Raw genomic sequence first — 17,495 nt, forward strand, 5'->3', positions numbered from 1 at the left:
TATATGTAGCCTTTTCACATTACCTTTTTTCACTTAGTAATCTGCATTGAAGTTTCCTCCATGTCTTTTCATGTCTTGATAGCTCATTTCTTTTTAGCAGTAAATAATATTCCATTGTCTAGATGGAATATTTGTCCATGTGTCCAAGTTTTGGCCATTATGAATAAAGCTTCTTTAAACATCTTTGTGCAGGCTTTTGTGTAGACATAAGTTTCAACCCATTTAGGTAAATACCAAGGAGTGTGACTGCTGGGCTGTTGGAGTCATTATTTTTAAATCTTGTGATTTCAGTGAGGTTGGGTCTGATTACAACTGGTTTTTCATGTGTCTTGATGTCCTGGAAGAGAATGGAGTCCTCACGTTAGTCAAGAGATTTGGGCTTGTGTGTGACAGTTTTATTTATGATTGTAAATTAATAAACCTATATTCTCGTGTGTGCTTCAATCTTTCGTGCATTTGAATTTGCTAGACTGTGGCTAATCAAGGTCTTATCACCCCTGGCATGTAGAAAGCAGAGCCGGATCTTACACTCTTGGGAGCTAACTGATGAGGAAGTCCTGCCCAGCTACCACTCCTCTCTGCTCTCTCAAATGTACTACACTGATTTCTCTGTTTGCTACTCTATCTTTAATGCACTGGCTCCTGGGTAATACCTTGCCAAACAGTAGTTATTCTTCATCAGAGTTACAGCTCATCACAACTGAATTCTGGCCTTGCTTTTTCCACCTGTGTTAGCTTGAGTTGTGACTTGTTCTTTGTATTGTGGAAGAATGGCCTTGTGTTGTGCATTCTTCTTGGTAATATCCATCAACTTAACTCATTCTGATGGCTTTTATGATGAATAACATTAACTGTATTTACTTCTTATCTAAAGGCGTTTGTTTGATAAAAAGTGGATTAGGGCTTCCCTGGTGGCGCAGTGGTTAAGAATCCGCCTGCCAATGCGGGGGACACAGGTTCGAGCCCTGGTCTGGGAAGATCCCACATGCCGCGGAGCAACTAAGCCCGAGTGCCACAACTACTGAGCCTGTGCACCCAGAGCCCGGGCCCTGCAACAAGAGAAGCCACCACAGTGAGAAGCCTGTGCACCGCAACAAAGACAAGCCCCTGCTCACTGCAACTAGAGGAAGCCCGCGCACAGCAACGAAGACCCAACGCAGCCAGAAATAAACAAATAAATAAATTAAATTTATTTTTAAAAAAGTGGATTAGGACACAAAAGAATTGTGTGTGTGCTAGTACAGGATCTGGTTCTTTTTGGCTATGTTATTTTGGCAGTTGTGACAATAAGAAATAGATACTGGTCTCTGCATCAGGTTCCTGACACAGAGCTCCTAAAACCCATGTAATTTCCTGAGTGTGGGGATGCCAGGAGCCTCTTTCGTTCTCATATTTGGTCTTTGAACCTCAGTTCCTGACACAAGAGCATCTAAGGCCCTTGGAATCTCCAGACTGATGAAATCCCCTAGATGGCATCAGACTAGGGACTAGTCATCAGAAAGACCACAGCATGATTAGGGGGCTGCAACTTTCAGTCCCAGTCCTGTCTTCTGGGGAGGGAAGAGGATTGGAGATAGAGTTAGTAATCAATCATGCCTACATGATGAAGTCTCCATGAAAATCCCTAAACTATGTATTTGGAGAGCTTCCAGGTTGGTGAGCCCATCTACATGCTGAGAGGGTGGTGCCCCAAACTCCACAGGGAGAGACTCCTGCGCACAGGACTGTTCCGGACCTTGCCCTATGTACCTCTTCATCTGTCTCCTTTATTATAATCTGTTATAATAAACTGGTAAGCGTGTTTCCCTGAGTTCTCTGAGCCGTTCTAGCAAATTAGGAATTTTTAGGAAGGAATGTGGAGACCCCTGATTTATAGGCTGTTGGTGAGAAGTACAGATGACAACCTGGGACTTGAGACTGGCGTCTCAAGCGGGGGCAGTCTTGTGGGACTGAGCCCTTAACCTAGGGGTCTGCACTAACTCCAGGCGGTCCATGTCAGAATTGAGTTGAATTACAGCACCCCCCTCCTGTCCGCCAAGAACTGGAGAATCTCTTGTTGTGGAAAAACCCACACATCTGGTGTCAGAAGTGTTGTGAGATGAGTGGAAGAAACAGAGTTTTCCCTTTAACAAGTCACATATTTTCCCCAAGCTTCAGTTTTTACCTTTAAAATTGAGATCATGTTTCTCCATGCTTTTTAAAAAAATTTTTATTGAAGTATAGTTGATTTACAATGTTGTGTTAATTTCTGCTATACAGTAAAGTGATTCAGTTATACATATATATATTCTTTTTCATATTCTTTTCCATTATGGTTTATCACAGGATATTGAATATAGTTCCCCGTATTATATAGTAGGACTTTGTTGTTTATCCATTCTATATATAATAGTTTGCATCTGCTAATCCCAAACTCCCAGTCTTTCCCTACCCCCACTCCCTTGGCAACCACAAGTCTGTTCTCTATGTTTGTGAGTCTGTTTCTGTTTCGTAGGTATGTTCATTTGTGTCATATCAATATTTTAGATTCCACATATAAGTGATATCATATGGTATTTGTCTTTCTCTGTCTGACTTCACTTAGTGTGATAATTTCTAGGTCTATCCATGTTGCTGCAAATGGCATTATTTCATTCTTTTTAATGGCTGAGTAATAGTCCATTGTATATATGTACCATATCTTCTTTATCCATTCATCTGTTGATGGACATCTAGGTTGCTTCCATGTCTTAGCTATTGTAAATAGTGCTGCTGTGAACAGTGGGGTGCATGTATCTTTTGGAATTATAGTTTTATCTGGGTATATGCCCAGGAGTGGAATTGCTGGGTCATAGGTAACTCTATTTTTAGTTTTTTGCGGAACCTCCATACTGTTTTCCATAGTGGCTGAACCAATTTACATTCCCACCAACAGTGTAAGAGGGTTCCCTTTTCTCCACACCCCCTCCAGCATTTGTTATTTGTAGACTTTTTAATGATGTCCATTGTGACTGGTGTGAGGTGGTACCTCATTGTAGTTTTGATTTGCATTTCTCTAATAATCAGATGATGAGCATCTTTTTATGTGCCTGTTGGCCATCTGTATGTCTTCTTTTCTCCATGCTTATTAAATAGGGTTCTCTGGAGAAGCAGGATAAAGTTAAAGCTTTTACCACGTTGCAACCTCTTTGACACAGTTGGGCGCAATCTCTTTTAACACCTTTAGTCTTTTTCTGCTGAACTACGTGCTCCTGTGCAACCTCTGGGCAACACTTTTAGCTCTAGCTACTCAGGATTTTTTGAGGTCCTCTAAACAGATTATGAAATCTCACACTATGCCTTCACCTGGCATATTTTCTCTTCAAGGCTGACCTCAAGTGTTACTACCTCTGTATGTCTTTCCCATAACTACTCCCAGCAATATTAACTTGTCTTCTTATCTGTGCTCCCATAACACCTGAATTTACTTTTACTCCAAGACTGATTCTTTATATAATGACTGTTAGTTTACACATCTGTCCCTATTAGAAAACTTTAAGATGTTTTGGGGCAGAGAACTGTCTTACTTATTTTCCTGTCCTATTAATTTTCACTCCTTATTATTTACTTCCTTTTACTTTCTGTAGGTTTCATTAACTTGTTTTTCTCCCCTTAACATTTTGAGACAGATAATTGTTTTCCATCTTCAACCTAACATGTACATTTAAGTCTGTAAGTTTCTCTCAAAATGCAACTTTTAGCTGCATTCCCCACATTTTGACATGTAGTGTTTTCATTATGATTTGGTTCAAAATATTTTCTAATTGACATTGTGCTTTCTTTTTTGATGCAAGGTAATTTAGAATGATATTCCTTAACTTCTAAATATATGAGGATTTTCTAATGAATTCTGTGTTATTGACTTCCAGCTAAATTCCACTGTGTTGAGAGAACCTACTCTGATTTCAGTTTTTAAATTTTTATTTATTTTTTATTGTGGTAAAATACACATAACATAAAAGTTACATTTTTCACATTTTTTAAGTGTACTGTTCAGTGGCATTAGGTACACTCATATTGTGCAACCACCATCGTCATCCATCTCCAAAACCTTTTTTATCTTCTCGAACTGAACCTTCATACTCATTAAACGGTAGTTTCCCATTCTCCCCTCCCCCAGTCCCTGGCAACTACATTCTACTTTCTGTCTCCATGAATTTGACTACTCTAAGTACCTCATATAGGTGGAATCATACAGCATTTGTCCTTTTGTGACTAGATGACTTCACTTAGTATAATGTCCTCAGGGTACATCCATGCTGTAGCATGTGTTAAAATTTCCTTCCTTTTTTAAGGCTGAATAATATTGCATTGTATGTTTATACCACATCAAAAATAATGATACACTTAAGAATTAACCAAGGAGGTAAAAGACTTGTACAATGAAAACTATAATGCACTGCTGAAAGAAATTAAAGAAGACATAAATAAATAGAAAGACATCCCATGTTCATGGATTTGAAGAGTTAATATTATTAAAATGTCAATACTACCCATAGCAATCTACAGATTCAGTGGCTGTCCCTATCAAAATCCCGAGGACAGTTTTTGCAAGCTCGCTTTTAACTAGAATATTTAGTCCATTATGGTTTTATTTAATTGTTGATAATTTGGGTTTATGTCTACCATCTAATTATTTACTTTCTAATTTGTCTTGCCTATGCTCTTTTTTTTCTTTCACTGGATTGATTAGTTTAAAATCCCCCTCTATTAATTTGGTATTTATACATTTTTATTATTTAGTGGTTACCCTAGAGATTAAAATAAAACACGTCTTTGAATTATAAAAGCCTAATAAAAATTAGTGATTTTACCTCTTCCTGGACTCATGCAAAGACCTTAGAACTCTTTTTTTTTTTTTTTAATTTTATTTTACAAATTTAATCAGTTATACATATACATATGTTCCCATATCCCCTCCCTTTTGCGTCTCCCTCCCACCCTCCCTATCCCACCCCTCCAGGCGGTCACAAAGAACCGAGCTGATGTCCCTGTGCTATGCGGCTGCTTCCCACTAGCTATCTACCTTACGTTTGGTAGTGTATATATGTCCATGCCGCTCTTTCACTTTGTCACAGCTTACCCTTCCCCCTCCCCATATCCTCAAGTCCATGCTCTAGTAGGTCTGTGTCTTTATTCCTGTCTTACCCCTATGTTCTTGATGACATTTTTTTCTTAAATTCCATATATATGTGTCAGCATACAGTATTTGTCTTTCTCTTTCTGACTTACTTCACTCTGTATGACAGACTCTAGGTCCATCCACCTCATTACAAATAGCTCAATTTCATTTCTTTTTATGGCTGAGTAATATTCCATTGTATATATGTGCCACATCTTCTTTATCCATTCATCCGATGATGGACACTGAGGTTGTTTCCATCTCCGGGCTATTGTAAATAGGGCTGCTATGAACATTTTGGTACATGTCTCTTTTTGAATTATGGTTTTCTCAGGGTATATGCCCAGTAGTGGGATTGCTGGGTCATATGGTAGTTCTATTTGTAGTTTTTTAAGGAACCTCCATACCGTTCTCCATAGTGGCTGTACCAATTCACATTCCCACCAGCAGTGCAAGAGTGTTCCCTTTTTTCCACACCCTCTCCAGCATTTATTATTTCTAGATTTTTTGATGATGGCCATTCTGACTGGTGTGAGATGATATCTCATTGTAGTTTTGATTTGCATTTCTCTAATGAGTAAAGATGTTGAGCATCCTTTCATGTGTTTGTTGGCTGTCTGTATATCTTCTGTGGAGAAATGTCTATTTAGGTCTTCTGCCCATTTTTGGATTGGGTTGTTTGTTTTTTTGCTATTGAGCTGCATGAGCTGCTTATAAATTTTGGAGATTAATCCTTTGTCAGTTGCTTCATTTGCAAATATTTTCTCCCATTCTGAGGGTTGTCTTTTGGTCTTGTTTATGGTTTCCTTTGCTGTGCAAAAGCTTTGAAGTTTCATTAGGTCCCATGTGTTTATTTTTGTCTTTATTTCCATTTCTCTAGGAGGTGGGTCAAAAAGGATCTTGCTGTGATTTATGTCATAGAGTGTTCTGCCTATGTTTTCCTCTAGGAGTTTGATAGTGTCTGGCCTTACATTTAGGTCTTTAATCCATTTTGAGCTAATTTTTGTGTATGGTGTTAGGGAGTGATCTAATCTCATACTTTTACATGTCCTTGTCCAGTTTTCCCAGCACCACTTATTGAAGAGACTGTCCTTTCTCCACTGTACATTCCTGCCTCCTTTATCAAAGATAAGGTGACCATATGTCCGTGGGTTTATCTCTGGGCTTTCTATCCTGTTCCATTGATCTATCTTTCTGTTTTTGTGCCAGTACCATACTGTCTTGATTACTGTAGCTTTGTAGTATAGTCTGAAGTCAGGGAGCCTGATTCCTCCAGCTCCGTTTTTGGTTCTCAAGATTGCTTTGGCTATTCGGGGTCTTTTGTGTTTCCATACAAATTGTGAAATTTTTTGTTCTAGTTCTGTGAAAAATGCCATTGGTAGTTTGATAGGTATTGCATTGAATCTGTAGATTGCTTTGGGTAGTAGAGTCATTTTCATAATGTTGATTCTTCCAATCCAAGAACATGGTACATCTCTCCATCTATTTGTATCATCTTTAATTTCTTTCATCAGTGTCTTATAATTTTCTGCATACAGGTCTTTTGTCTCCTTAGGTAGGTTTATTCCTAGATATTTTATTCTTTTTGTTGCAATGGTAAATGGGAGTGTTTCCTTGATTTCACTTTCAGATTTTTCATGATTAGTATATAGGAATGCCAGAGATTTCTGTGCATTAATTTTGTATCCTGCAACTTTACCAAATTCATTGATTAGCTCTAGTAGTTTTCTGGTAGCATCTTTAGGATTCTCTATGTATAGTATCATGTCATCTGCAAACAGTGACAGCTTTACTTCTTCTTTTCCAATTTGGATTCCTTTTATTTCCTTTTCTTCTCTGATTGCTGTGGCTAGAACTTCCAAAACTATGTTGAATAAGAGTGGTGAGAGTGGGCAACCTTGTCTTGTTCCTGATCTTAGTGGAAATGGTTTCAGTTTTTCACCATTGAGGACGATGCTGGCTGTGGGTTTGTCATATACGGCCTTTATTATGTTGAGGAAAGTTCCCTCTATGCCTACTTTCTGCAGGGTTTTTATCATAAATGGGTGTTGAATTTTGTCAAAAGCTTTCTCTGCATCTATTGAGATGATCATATGGTTTTTCTCCTTCAGTTTGTTAATATGGTGTATCACATTGATTGATTTGCGTATATTGAAGAATCCTTGCATTCCTGGAATAAACCCCACTTGATCATGGTGTATGATCCTTTTAATGTGCTGTTGGATTCTGCTTGCTAGTATTTTGTTGAGGATTTTTGCATCTATGTTCATCAGTGATATTGGCCTGTAGTTTTCTTTCTTTGTGACATCCTTGTCTGGTTTTGGTATCAAGGTGATGGTGGTCTCGTAGAATGAGTTTGGGAGTGTTCCCCCCTCTGCTATATTTTGGAAGAGTTTGAGAAGGATAGGTGTTAGCTCTTCTCTAAATGCTTGATAGAATTCACCTGTGAAGCCATCTGGTCCTGGGCTTTTGTTTGTTGGAAGATTTTTAATCACAGTTTCAATTTCAGTGCTTGTGATTGGTCTGTTCATATTTTCTATTTCTTCCTGATTCAGTCTTGGCAGGTTGTGCATTTCTAAGAATTTGTCCATTTCTTCCAGGTTGTCCATTTTATTGGCATAGAGTTGCTTATAGTAATCTCTCATGATCTTTTGTATTTCTGCAGTGTCAGTTGTTACTTCTCCTTTTTCATTTCTAATTCTATTGATTTGAGTCTTCTCCCTTTTTTTCTTGATGAGTCTGGCTAATGGTTTATCAATTTTGTTTATCTTCTCAAAGAACCAGCTTTTAGTTTTATTGATCTTTGCTATCGTTTCCTTCATTTCTTTTTCATTTATTTCTGATCTGATTTTTATGATTTCTTTCCTTCTGCTAACTTTGGGATGTTTTTGTTCTTCTTTCTCTAATTGCTTTAGGTGCAAGGTTAGGTTGTTTATTCGAGATATTTCCTGTTTCTTAAGGTGGGATTGTATTGCCATAAACTTCCCTCTTAGAACTGCTTTTGCTGCATCCCATAGGTTTTGGGTCGTCGTGTCTCCATTGTCATTTGTTTCTAGGTATTTTTTAATTTCCTCTTTGATTTCTTCAGTGATCACTTCGTTATTAAGTAGTGTATTGTTTAGCCTCCATGTGTTTGTATGTTTTACAGCTCTTTTCCTGTAATTGATATCTAGTCTCATAGCATTGTGGTCGGAAAAGATACTTGATACAATTTCAATTTTCTTAAATTTACCAAGGCTTGATTTGTGACCCAAGATATGATCTATCCTGGAGAATGTTCCATGAGCACTTGAGAAAAATGTGTATTCTGTTGTTTTTGGATGGAATGTCCTATAAATATCAATTAAGTCCATCTTGTTTAATGTATCATTTAAAGCTTGTGTTTCCTTATTTATTTTCATTTTGGATGACCTGTCCATTGGTGAAAGTGGGGTGTTAAAGTCCCCTACTATGATTGTGTTACTGTCGATTTCTCCTTTTATGGCTGTTAATATTTCCCTTATGTATTGAGGTGCTCCTATGTTTGGTGCATAAATATTTACAATTGTTATATCTTCTTCTTGGATTGATCCCTTGATCATTATGTAGTGTCCTTCTTTGTCTCTTCTAGTAGTCTTTATTTTAAAGTCTATTTTGTCTGATATGAGAATTGCTACTCCAGCTTTCTTTTGGTTTCCATTTGCATGGAATATCTTTTTCCATCCCCTTACTTTCAGTCTGTATGTGTCTCTAGGTCTGAAGTGGGTCTCTTGTAGACAGCATATATATGGGTCTTGTTTTTGTATCCATTCAGCCAGTCTGTGTCTTTTGGTGGGAGCATTTAGTCCATTTACATTTAAGGTAATTATCGATATGTATGTTCCTATTCCCATTTCCTTAATTGTTTTGGGTTCGTTATTGTAGTTCTTTTCCTTCTGTTGTGTTTCTTGCCTAGAGAAGTTCCTTTAGCATTTGTTGTAAAGCTGGTTTGGTGGTGCTGAACTCTCTCAGCTTTTGCTTGTCTGTAAAGGTTTTAATTTCTCCATCAAATCTGAATGAGATCCTTGCTGGGTAGAGTAATCTTGGTTGCAGGTTTTTCTCCTTCATCACTTTAAGTATGTCCTGCCACTCCCTTCTGGCTTGTAGAGTTTCTGCTGAGAGATCAGCTGTTATCCTGATGGGGATTCCCTTGTGTGTTATTTGTTGTTTTTGCCTTGCTGCTTTTAATATGATTTCTTTGTGTTTAATTTTTGACAGTTTGATTAATATGTGTCTTGGTGTATTTCTCCTTGGATTTATTCTGTATGGGACTCTCTGTGCCTCCTGGACTTGATTAACTATTTCCTTTCCCATATTAGGGAAGTTTTCAACTATAATCTCTTCAAATATTTTCTCAGTCCCTTTCTTTTTCTCTTCTTCTTCTGGAACCCCTATAATTCGAATGTTGGTGCGTTTAATGTTGTCCCAGAGGTCTCTGAGACTGTCCTCTGTTCTTTTCATTCTTTTTTCTTTATTTTGCTGTGCAGCTGTTATTTCCACTATTTTATCTTCCACCTCACTTATCCGTTCTTCTGCCTCAGTTATTCTGCTATTGATCCCATCTAGAGTATTTTTTATTTCATTTATTGTGTTTTTAATCGATGCTTGATTCGTCTTTAGTTCTTCTAGGTCCTTGTTAACTGTTTCTTGCATTTTGTCTATTCTATTTCCAAGATTTTGGATCATCTTTACCATCATTATTCTGAATTCTTTTTCAGATAGACTGCCTATTACCTCTTCATTTGTTAGGTCTGGTGGGTTTTTATCTTGCTCCTTCTCCTGCTGTGTGTTTTTCTGTCTTCTCATTTTGCTTATGTTACTGTGTTTGGGGTCTCCTTTTTGCAGGCTGCAGGTTCGTAGTTCCCGTTGTTTTTGGTGTCTGTCCCCAGTGGCTAAGGTTGGTTTAGTGGGTTGTGTAGGCTTCTTGGTGGAGGGGACTACTGCCTGTGTTCTGGTGGATGAGGCTGGTTCTTGTCTTTCTGGTGGGCAGGTCCACGTCTGGTGGTGTGTTTTGGGGTGTTTGCGGACTTTTTATGATTTGAGGCAGCCTCTCTGCTAATGGGTGGCGTTGTGTTCCTGTCTTGCTAGTTGTTTGGCATAGGGTGTCCAGCACTGTAGCTTGCTGGTCGTTGAGTGAAGCTGGGTGCTGGTGTTGAGATGGAGATCTCTGGAAGATTTTCGCCGTTTGATATTATGTGGAGCTGGGAGGTCTCTTGTGGACCAGTGTCCTGAAGTTCGCTCTCCCACCTCAGAGGCACAGCACTGACTCCTGGCTCCTCAATTTGGGATGATTTGTTGTCTATTCATGTATTCCACAGATGCAGGGTACATGAAGTTGATTGTGGAGCTTTAATCCGCTGCTTCTGAGGCTGCTGGGAGAGGTTTCCCTTTCTCTTCTTTGTTCTCACAGCTCCTGGGAAAGACCTTAGAACTCTTGAACATTAATTCCACCTACCTGCTTCCTTATCCACATGTTGGATATTTTAATCTGTGTATTTTATTTTATTTAAAATTTTTTTAAATTTATTTTATTTTTGGCTATGTTGGGTCTTTGTTACTGTGCATGGGCTTTCTCTAGTTGCGGCGAGCGGGGGCTACTCTTCATTGTGGTGCGCGGGCTTCTCATTGCAGTGGCTTCTCTTGTTGCGGAACACGGGCTCTAGGTGCATGGGCTTCAGTAGTTCTGGTACACGGGCTCAGTAGTTGTGGCTCGCAGTCTATAGAGCACATGCTCAGTAGTTGTGGCACATGGGCTTAGTTGCTCTGCAACATGTGGGATCTTCCCGGACCAGGGCTCGAACCTGTGTCCCCTGCATTGGCAGGCGTATTCTTAACCGCTGCACCACCAGGGAAGCCCAATCTATGTGTATTTTAAACCCAAAGAGATGATATTACTGTTATTTCGTATTTCAGTATTAATTTAGACTTACCATATATTTACCATTTTGTTGCCCTTCATTCCCCTCTGTATCCTCAGGCTTCCTTCTGGGATAATTTTCTTTTTCCTTGAAGATCACCCTTGTTGATATTTCTTTGTTGAAGTTGCCTTTATGTTGCCTTAAAAAAAAATTTTTTTTTAGTTGTGGTTACATATATATAAAACAAAATTAGCCATTTTACCCATTTTTTCCATTAAAATTTTTAAATTGTTATAAAATATATGTAACATAAAATTTACCATTTTAATCTTTTTATTGAAGTATAGTTGACTTAAAACATTATATTAGTTTCAGGTGTGTAACATAGTGATTTGATATTTTTATCAATTACACACCATTTTAACCTTTTAAAAATAGACTTTGTTTTTTAGAATAACTTTAGGTTCACAAGGAAATTGAGTGGAAGGTACAGAGATTTCCCATATACCTCCTGCCCCCACACATGCATAACCTCCCCCATTATCAACATCTCCCACCAGAGTGGTACATTTTTCACCCATTTCTGTTAATGGCCTTTGATGTACAAAAGTGTTTAAATTTTATGAAGTCCAGTTTATCTGTTTTTTCTTTTGTTGCTTGATCTTTTGGTGCCATATCTAAGAATCCAGTGCCAAATCCATGGTTTTATAGATTTTTCCGTAAGTTTTAGGGTTAGAAATAAATCCTTATAAATAAAGTTTTCTTCTAAGAGTTTTTTTTAATCTATTTTGAGCGTTGAGTGTCCAAATTCATTCTTTTGCATGTGGGTATCTAGTTGTCTCAGCACCATTTGTTGAAAAGACTGTCCTTTCCTGTTGATTTGACTTGACACTTTTGACCATGTATGGGTTTATTTCTGGATTCTCTACTCCTTTGATCTGAGCCTTATTATGACAGTACCACACTTTTTTGATTACAGTAGCTTTATAGCAAATTTTGAAATTGGAAAGTGTAAGCACTCTGACTTTGTTATTGTTTTTCAAAATTGTTTTGGGTATTCAGGGCCCCTTGCTTGCCTTTACTTTTTTGAAGGATATTTTCACCAATTACAGTGTTCCAGGTTACCAGGGGTTTTTTGTTTGTTTGTTTTTAACTCCCCCCCCCCCCGGTATTTTGAAGATATTATTCATTTATCGTTCTGGCTTTTACTGTTTCTATGGAGAAGTCAGTCAACTATTTCTGGTTGTTCTCCTTTGGAGATAATCTGTTTCCTCTCCCTCACCCTGAGCTGTTTTAAGATTTTTCTCTTTGTCTTTGTTATATGGCAACTGGTGGAGTTTGGTTTTGCTTTGTTTTGTTTTCTTTTTTTTTTTGTGGTTGTTTTTTGTTTGTCTTGCATTTGTACTGTTTATTTTTCTTAGACCTTCTTAAATGTGTGGCTTGATGGCTTTCTTTAGTTTTGTAATAGTCTCAGTCATTATTTCTTCAGAGATTGCTCTTTCCACAATCTCTCCCTACTCTCTTTTGGGGGCTCCAGTTCTATATACATGGTAGACCTTTTCATTGTATTCTCTGTGTCTCTTACATGCTAGTCTGTTTTTCATCACTTATTACTGTGCTATGTTCTGTATATATTTTTTTCTGACCTGTTTTTTAAAAAAATTATGTATAATCTATTGTAAAAAAACTATCCATTGAATTATAATTTGAATTATTGAATTTTTCAGTTCCAGAATTTCCATTTAGGGTTTGAAAAAAGTTTTAAAATATTTCTGCTAAAGTTCTCAATTTTATCTTTTGTTTTCCTGAAAATATTAAACATATGTAAAACTCGTGTTATGCAGATGCCCAGTGGACCTACTGCTGTTGGCTGTTGTTTTTCTTGGTTTTCAGTCATAGACGCTTATCTTTTTCTATGCTTGGTTGTTTTTGTTTGAGTGCCAGGTATTGATTATGAAGAGTTATAATTTGAGCTTTGCAATGGTGTTAGCTTCCTCTAGAGAAGACTGAAGTTAACTGGCAGATGGCGAGGGTCTGTGGCCATCCCAGATCACTTAAACAAATCTGGGAATGAGATTATTTGAAGTTGACCTTCAGTCCCTTCAAGGGCTAGTCTGTTTAGAGTTGGTTCCTTCCTAACTCTTAGAATCAAGGCATTTCAAGCTCCAGTACAAAACCTAGAGAGTTTCTTGCAACCTCCATCTTCCTTGGGAGGCTATAATTTTCATTATTGACCTCTTAGTCCCTCAAAAGCTCTGGCCAAAGCTCTGTTCAGCTTTTTAGCTTTTCAGCCTTTTCTACCAGTATCAGCAGATGCCTTGAGGGGAAAAATTTGCTTTAAGACTTTAACTCTGGGTTTCCCTTTTCTCTCAGATTTTGGCCTTGTAATTCTTCAGTGCCTTGTTAGCTCTCTGGTGCTTTGAAAGAGATATCTTACATATGTGTATATATATATATATTTTAATTGTGGTAAGTGATACACAACTAAACTTACCATTTTACCACTTTTAAGTGTATAGTTCAGTGATATTAAGTACAGTCACATTGTCATAGTCGTCACCACCATCCATCTCCAGGACTCTTCATTTGGCACAACTGAAACTCTGTACCCATTAAACAAGAACTCCCCATTCTCCCCTCCCCTTAGCTCCTGGCAACCACCATTCTACTTTCTGTCTGTAAATTTTAGCTACTGTTGTTTTCTGCAGTTGTGTTTTTTGTTGGCTTTTTGAACCAAACTTGCTATTGCATTTGCTGATTAAGTCCTGAGTCCGAGGTTGACTTGTCTTTTCCTAAAGACATTTCTTTCTCCCCCAGTGGTGTCTGTGTGCTATGGTTTCCATTGCAAACTGTACTTGCTTGCAGAAAAATGGAGCATCACCTCTGTCCTAATTTAATGTTCATTTTGTTTTTCTTGTTCTGCCAGGACTCTGGTTAGGAGTAGAATGGGACAATCCCGAGAGGGGAAAGCATGATGGAAGCCACGAAGGGACTGTGTATTTTAAATGCAGGTAATTTTCCATTGCGAATTGGCGTGGTTATCTGGGAGAATGTTAAATAGCTGAATAAGGGGGGATGGAGAAGAAGACATGTTTGACTGTTAGGGTAGTTATAATGTAGAATTTGGTGTATTCTAAAGAGACAATTCTATTTGTAGAGTTTTTTTCCTTGTTTTTAAAATTCTCAGTCTTAACCTTGTAAGTGGGGTTGCTTTCTTTGTCCTTTTTTTTTTTTTTTTTTTTTTTTTTTTTCCTTTTTGCGGTATGCGGGCCTCTCACTGTTGTGGCCTCTCCCGTTGCGGAGCACAGGCTCCGGATGCGCAGGCCCAGCGGCCATGGCTCACGGGCCCAGCCGCTCCGCGGCATATGGGATCCTCCCAGACCGGGGCACGAACCCGCATCCCCTGCATCGGCAGGCGGACTCTCAACCACTGCGCCACCAGGGAGGCCCCTTTGTCCTTTTTTGTGTTTTTGTTTTGTGACAGTTTTTTTTTTTAATTGGATGGTTACAAACATTTCTCACTGATTCATTAACTGTTTACTACCTACTGAGTGAATACTAGAAGAGGAATAGCCTAGATATCCAATAAAAAGCAGTTGATTAAGCAAAATACAGAACATCCAAACAGTGGAATGCTAGGCCACTATTTTAAAAAAAGCTCTTGGGCTTCCCTGGTGGTGCAGTGGTTAAGAATCTGCCTGCTAATGCAGGGGACACGGGTTCAAGCCCTGGTCTGGGAAGAGCCCACATGCTGTAGAGCAACTAAGCCTGTGTGCACAACTACTGAGCTTGCGTGCCACAACTCCTGAAGCCCACGCTCCTAGAGCCCATGCTCCACAACAAGAGAAGCCACCGCAATGAGAAGCCCGCACACCACAACAAAGAGTAGCCCCTGCTCGCCACAACTAGAGAAAGCCTGCACGCAGCAACAAAAACCCAATGCAGCCAAAAATAAATAAAAATAAATAAATAAATTTATTGAAAAAAATAAAATAAAGCTCTTATCATGAAAAGAATTACACATTATAGTGGATATCTACTAATATTTTTATGTGCTTGATTTCAGAGAAACTATGTGAAGCTCTGAAAAGGATGGAGGGGAATTTCAGGCAGTCTCTCTTTTAAATTTTTGTTGTTTGTTTTCACTAAGTTTCAGTTTCTTGGAAGAATCTGTTAATATTAAGCTTATCATTCTTTATATGTGGTACAGTGAACACACTCCTGGCCTGGTAATCAAGAGGCCTCTAGCCTTGCTTTTAACAATCTTTATGACTTTAAATCAGACTAAATTTACTAACCTCTAAAATGAAGGTCAAAATCAGATAATAGCAAAATAAGTTGCCTAGTCGAGCATTCTGTAGTTTTGGCAAGTCAGGACAGAAGAAGAATTGGCATATGTTCCTAGAGGCCAGCGGTGGTGACAGACACGTCATGAGGCCAGCTCAGAATCTGTCAAGAGGTCATAGAGGATGAAGGGAGCAAGTTATGTGTTCAGAGAGGTGTGGACATAGAAATCTCTTAGCTTGGCCTGTTGATCCCTTACCTGCCTGGACCATGACCTCACAAAACCTCCAGTGAGGGAACGTTCCCTGTGGAGCCTGCCCCAGCACCTCCCAAATCGTCCGTGGTTACGTGTCCTTCTTGGTCTCTGCATATGGTGATATTTTCAGTCTTGGTTACTCTGAGTAGGAAAATGAAGACTTGTGTCAGTTCTGGCAGAGCTGGGATTTGCCCTGAAGTGCTGATGGGCACAGACTGAGTGTTCAGGTTCTTACCCTTGGAATAAGCATTTCCTTGCTTTGTTGTGTTTCCCAGTACAGTCATGCCTGAGCATTTATGTGTTGAAATACATATTATGTTATTATAAATCACTTTTCTTTTGTTTCAATGAAATGACATTTTGTTGACTTTGAAATCCTGTATGGGTCAGTAATTCCATTTCGCGTTGTTTTGGGGGCAATATAAAAGGGAGCATTGGTTCTGTTGTGGTGGAGAACCACTAGTCTAGACTAAAGGAATTACCTTATCCTTTATAGTTGTTAATGCTTATATTGGTATTAGTTCGAACATGGCTTCAACTAGTAAAGATTATACCAATATCTTAGAATCTCTAAATCAGACAAAACAGAATATACCACATGTACTTGTTATTAAGCTAATTCAGATCTCTTAGTAACTTCATTGGAGTCTTCTTCTACATTTCAAATTTTACTTGGAAAGTCATAATAATGATACGTATTTTACCACAGTACACATTTTTTTAATGCTTAGATGCAATTTTCATGAAGCCAAAGCAATTTAAAGTTGTCAGATCATAAATGTTCCCATCTTATACTTGTGAAATAGGTAAATGGCAAAAAGGTGATATACCCATTTTAAAGGAGGAAAATGGGTCAGAAGTTGTCATATTTATAGCAAAATTTGGATCCCACCTCTTCAGAAGCACATGTTACTGTCAAGTGGCTGAGCCTGTTAGGCACAGTATAACAGGGTAGTTATGCGCTCTGGCGCACATGTCTTATGAAGGCTAGTCTGCTGGCCTCTGCTGTGTATGCAGGATATTAGGGTGTGTTGAATGAGGTGTTTGGTGAGCTGCTTTCTTGAGTCTCCCCAGCGTCCCAGGTTGCTGGGGTGACACCCTGCCGGTCAGGGTTAGGTCCTGCTGCTTGAGGTCAGAACCTAGGGACAGACAGGGTGGTTTTCAAGGCCCGGCTCAGGGCATACATTCTTCCCTGTGTATTTTCCCCCAACCAGTTCAGCTCACGTTGATCTCATTAGACTTCTCAGTTTAGAATAGAATAACATTTGCAAAGGTCTAACCTCTGTTTTAACAACGACCTTCAAGAAGAATATAAGATAGGCTTTAACCCAGAGAAGAACCATCTTCACAGTTACCTTTCATTGTTTCCATGTTATCACATTTGTTCGTTACTCTGACTCTTTGAGATGGATGTGACAGGTATTGGTGACCAAGTGGGTTATGAGTAGAGCACGAAACACTGGAGTCAAGCTCAAATCCTGGTTATGAATGAACTCCTCTTTAGTGTAGGTCTCTAAAAATGAGATAAATTTTTTTCTCGAATAGTTGGTGTGACACTGACAGAAGAAGTTTAGGGAGTGGACCAGATTACCTTGGAAGGCCCCCATGTTCAGAGGACTTCATGTCACTCTTTAGTTTCAATCTGATCTCTTAAATAACCTAAGGTAAATATGGCAATCTCCTGGTTATATATTAATTACCCATAATTAATATTTGTGACACTGTCGGTTTACAGTAGTAGTGTACAGGTTTATCCCAAATTTATGCCTGTGAACCAGTTATGTGTCTTTCCCAGGTGCTTCTGTTCTCCATCTCTTGTCTTTTGGGGAGTTGAGAGGTTCAGTTAAGGTGATGAACTTTGAATTTCTCTCTGCCTTATCCTCAGATTTCCAGCGCTTTTCTTTCAACCTAAACTAAAGGGTATACCCTAAACTCTTTG

At 38.6% G+C, this 17,495-nt stretch overlaps 1 protein-coding gene across 3 annotated transcripts in view; it reads left to right on the forward strand.

Moving 5' to 3' along the window:
* The window catches only part of TBCE (tubulin folding cofactor E), a 132,398-nt gene that overhangs the window by 82,035 nt on the left and 32,868 nt on the right, over window positions 1–17,495 (forward strand). For all 3 annotated transcript variants that reach the window (XM_060108039.1, XM_060108048.1, XM_060108056.1), the window contains one exon: window positions 13,943–14,027. In XM_060108039.1, the coding sequence (XP_059964022.1) occupies window positions 13,943–14,027 (85 nt within the window). The remainder of the gene's footprint in view (window positions 1–13,942; window positions 14,028–17,495) is intronic.

This window comes from Mesoplodon densirostris, chromosome 1 (assembly GCF_025265405.1).
Source record: "Mesoplodon densirostris isolate mMesDen1 chromosome 1, mMesDen1 primary haplotype, whole genome shotgun sequence".
Classification (NCBI taxonomy): domain Eukaryota; kingdom Metazoa; phylum Chordata; class Mammalia; order Artiodactyla; family Ziphiidae; genus Mesoplodon; species Mesoplodon densirostris.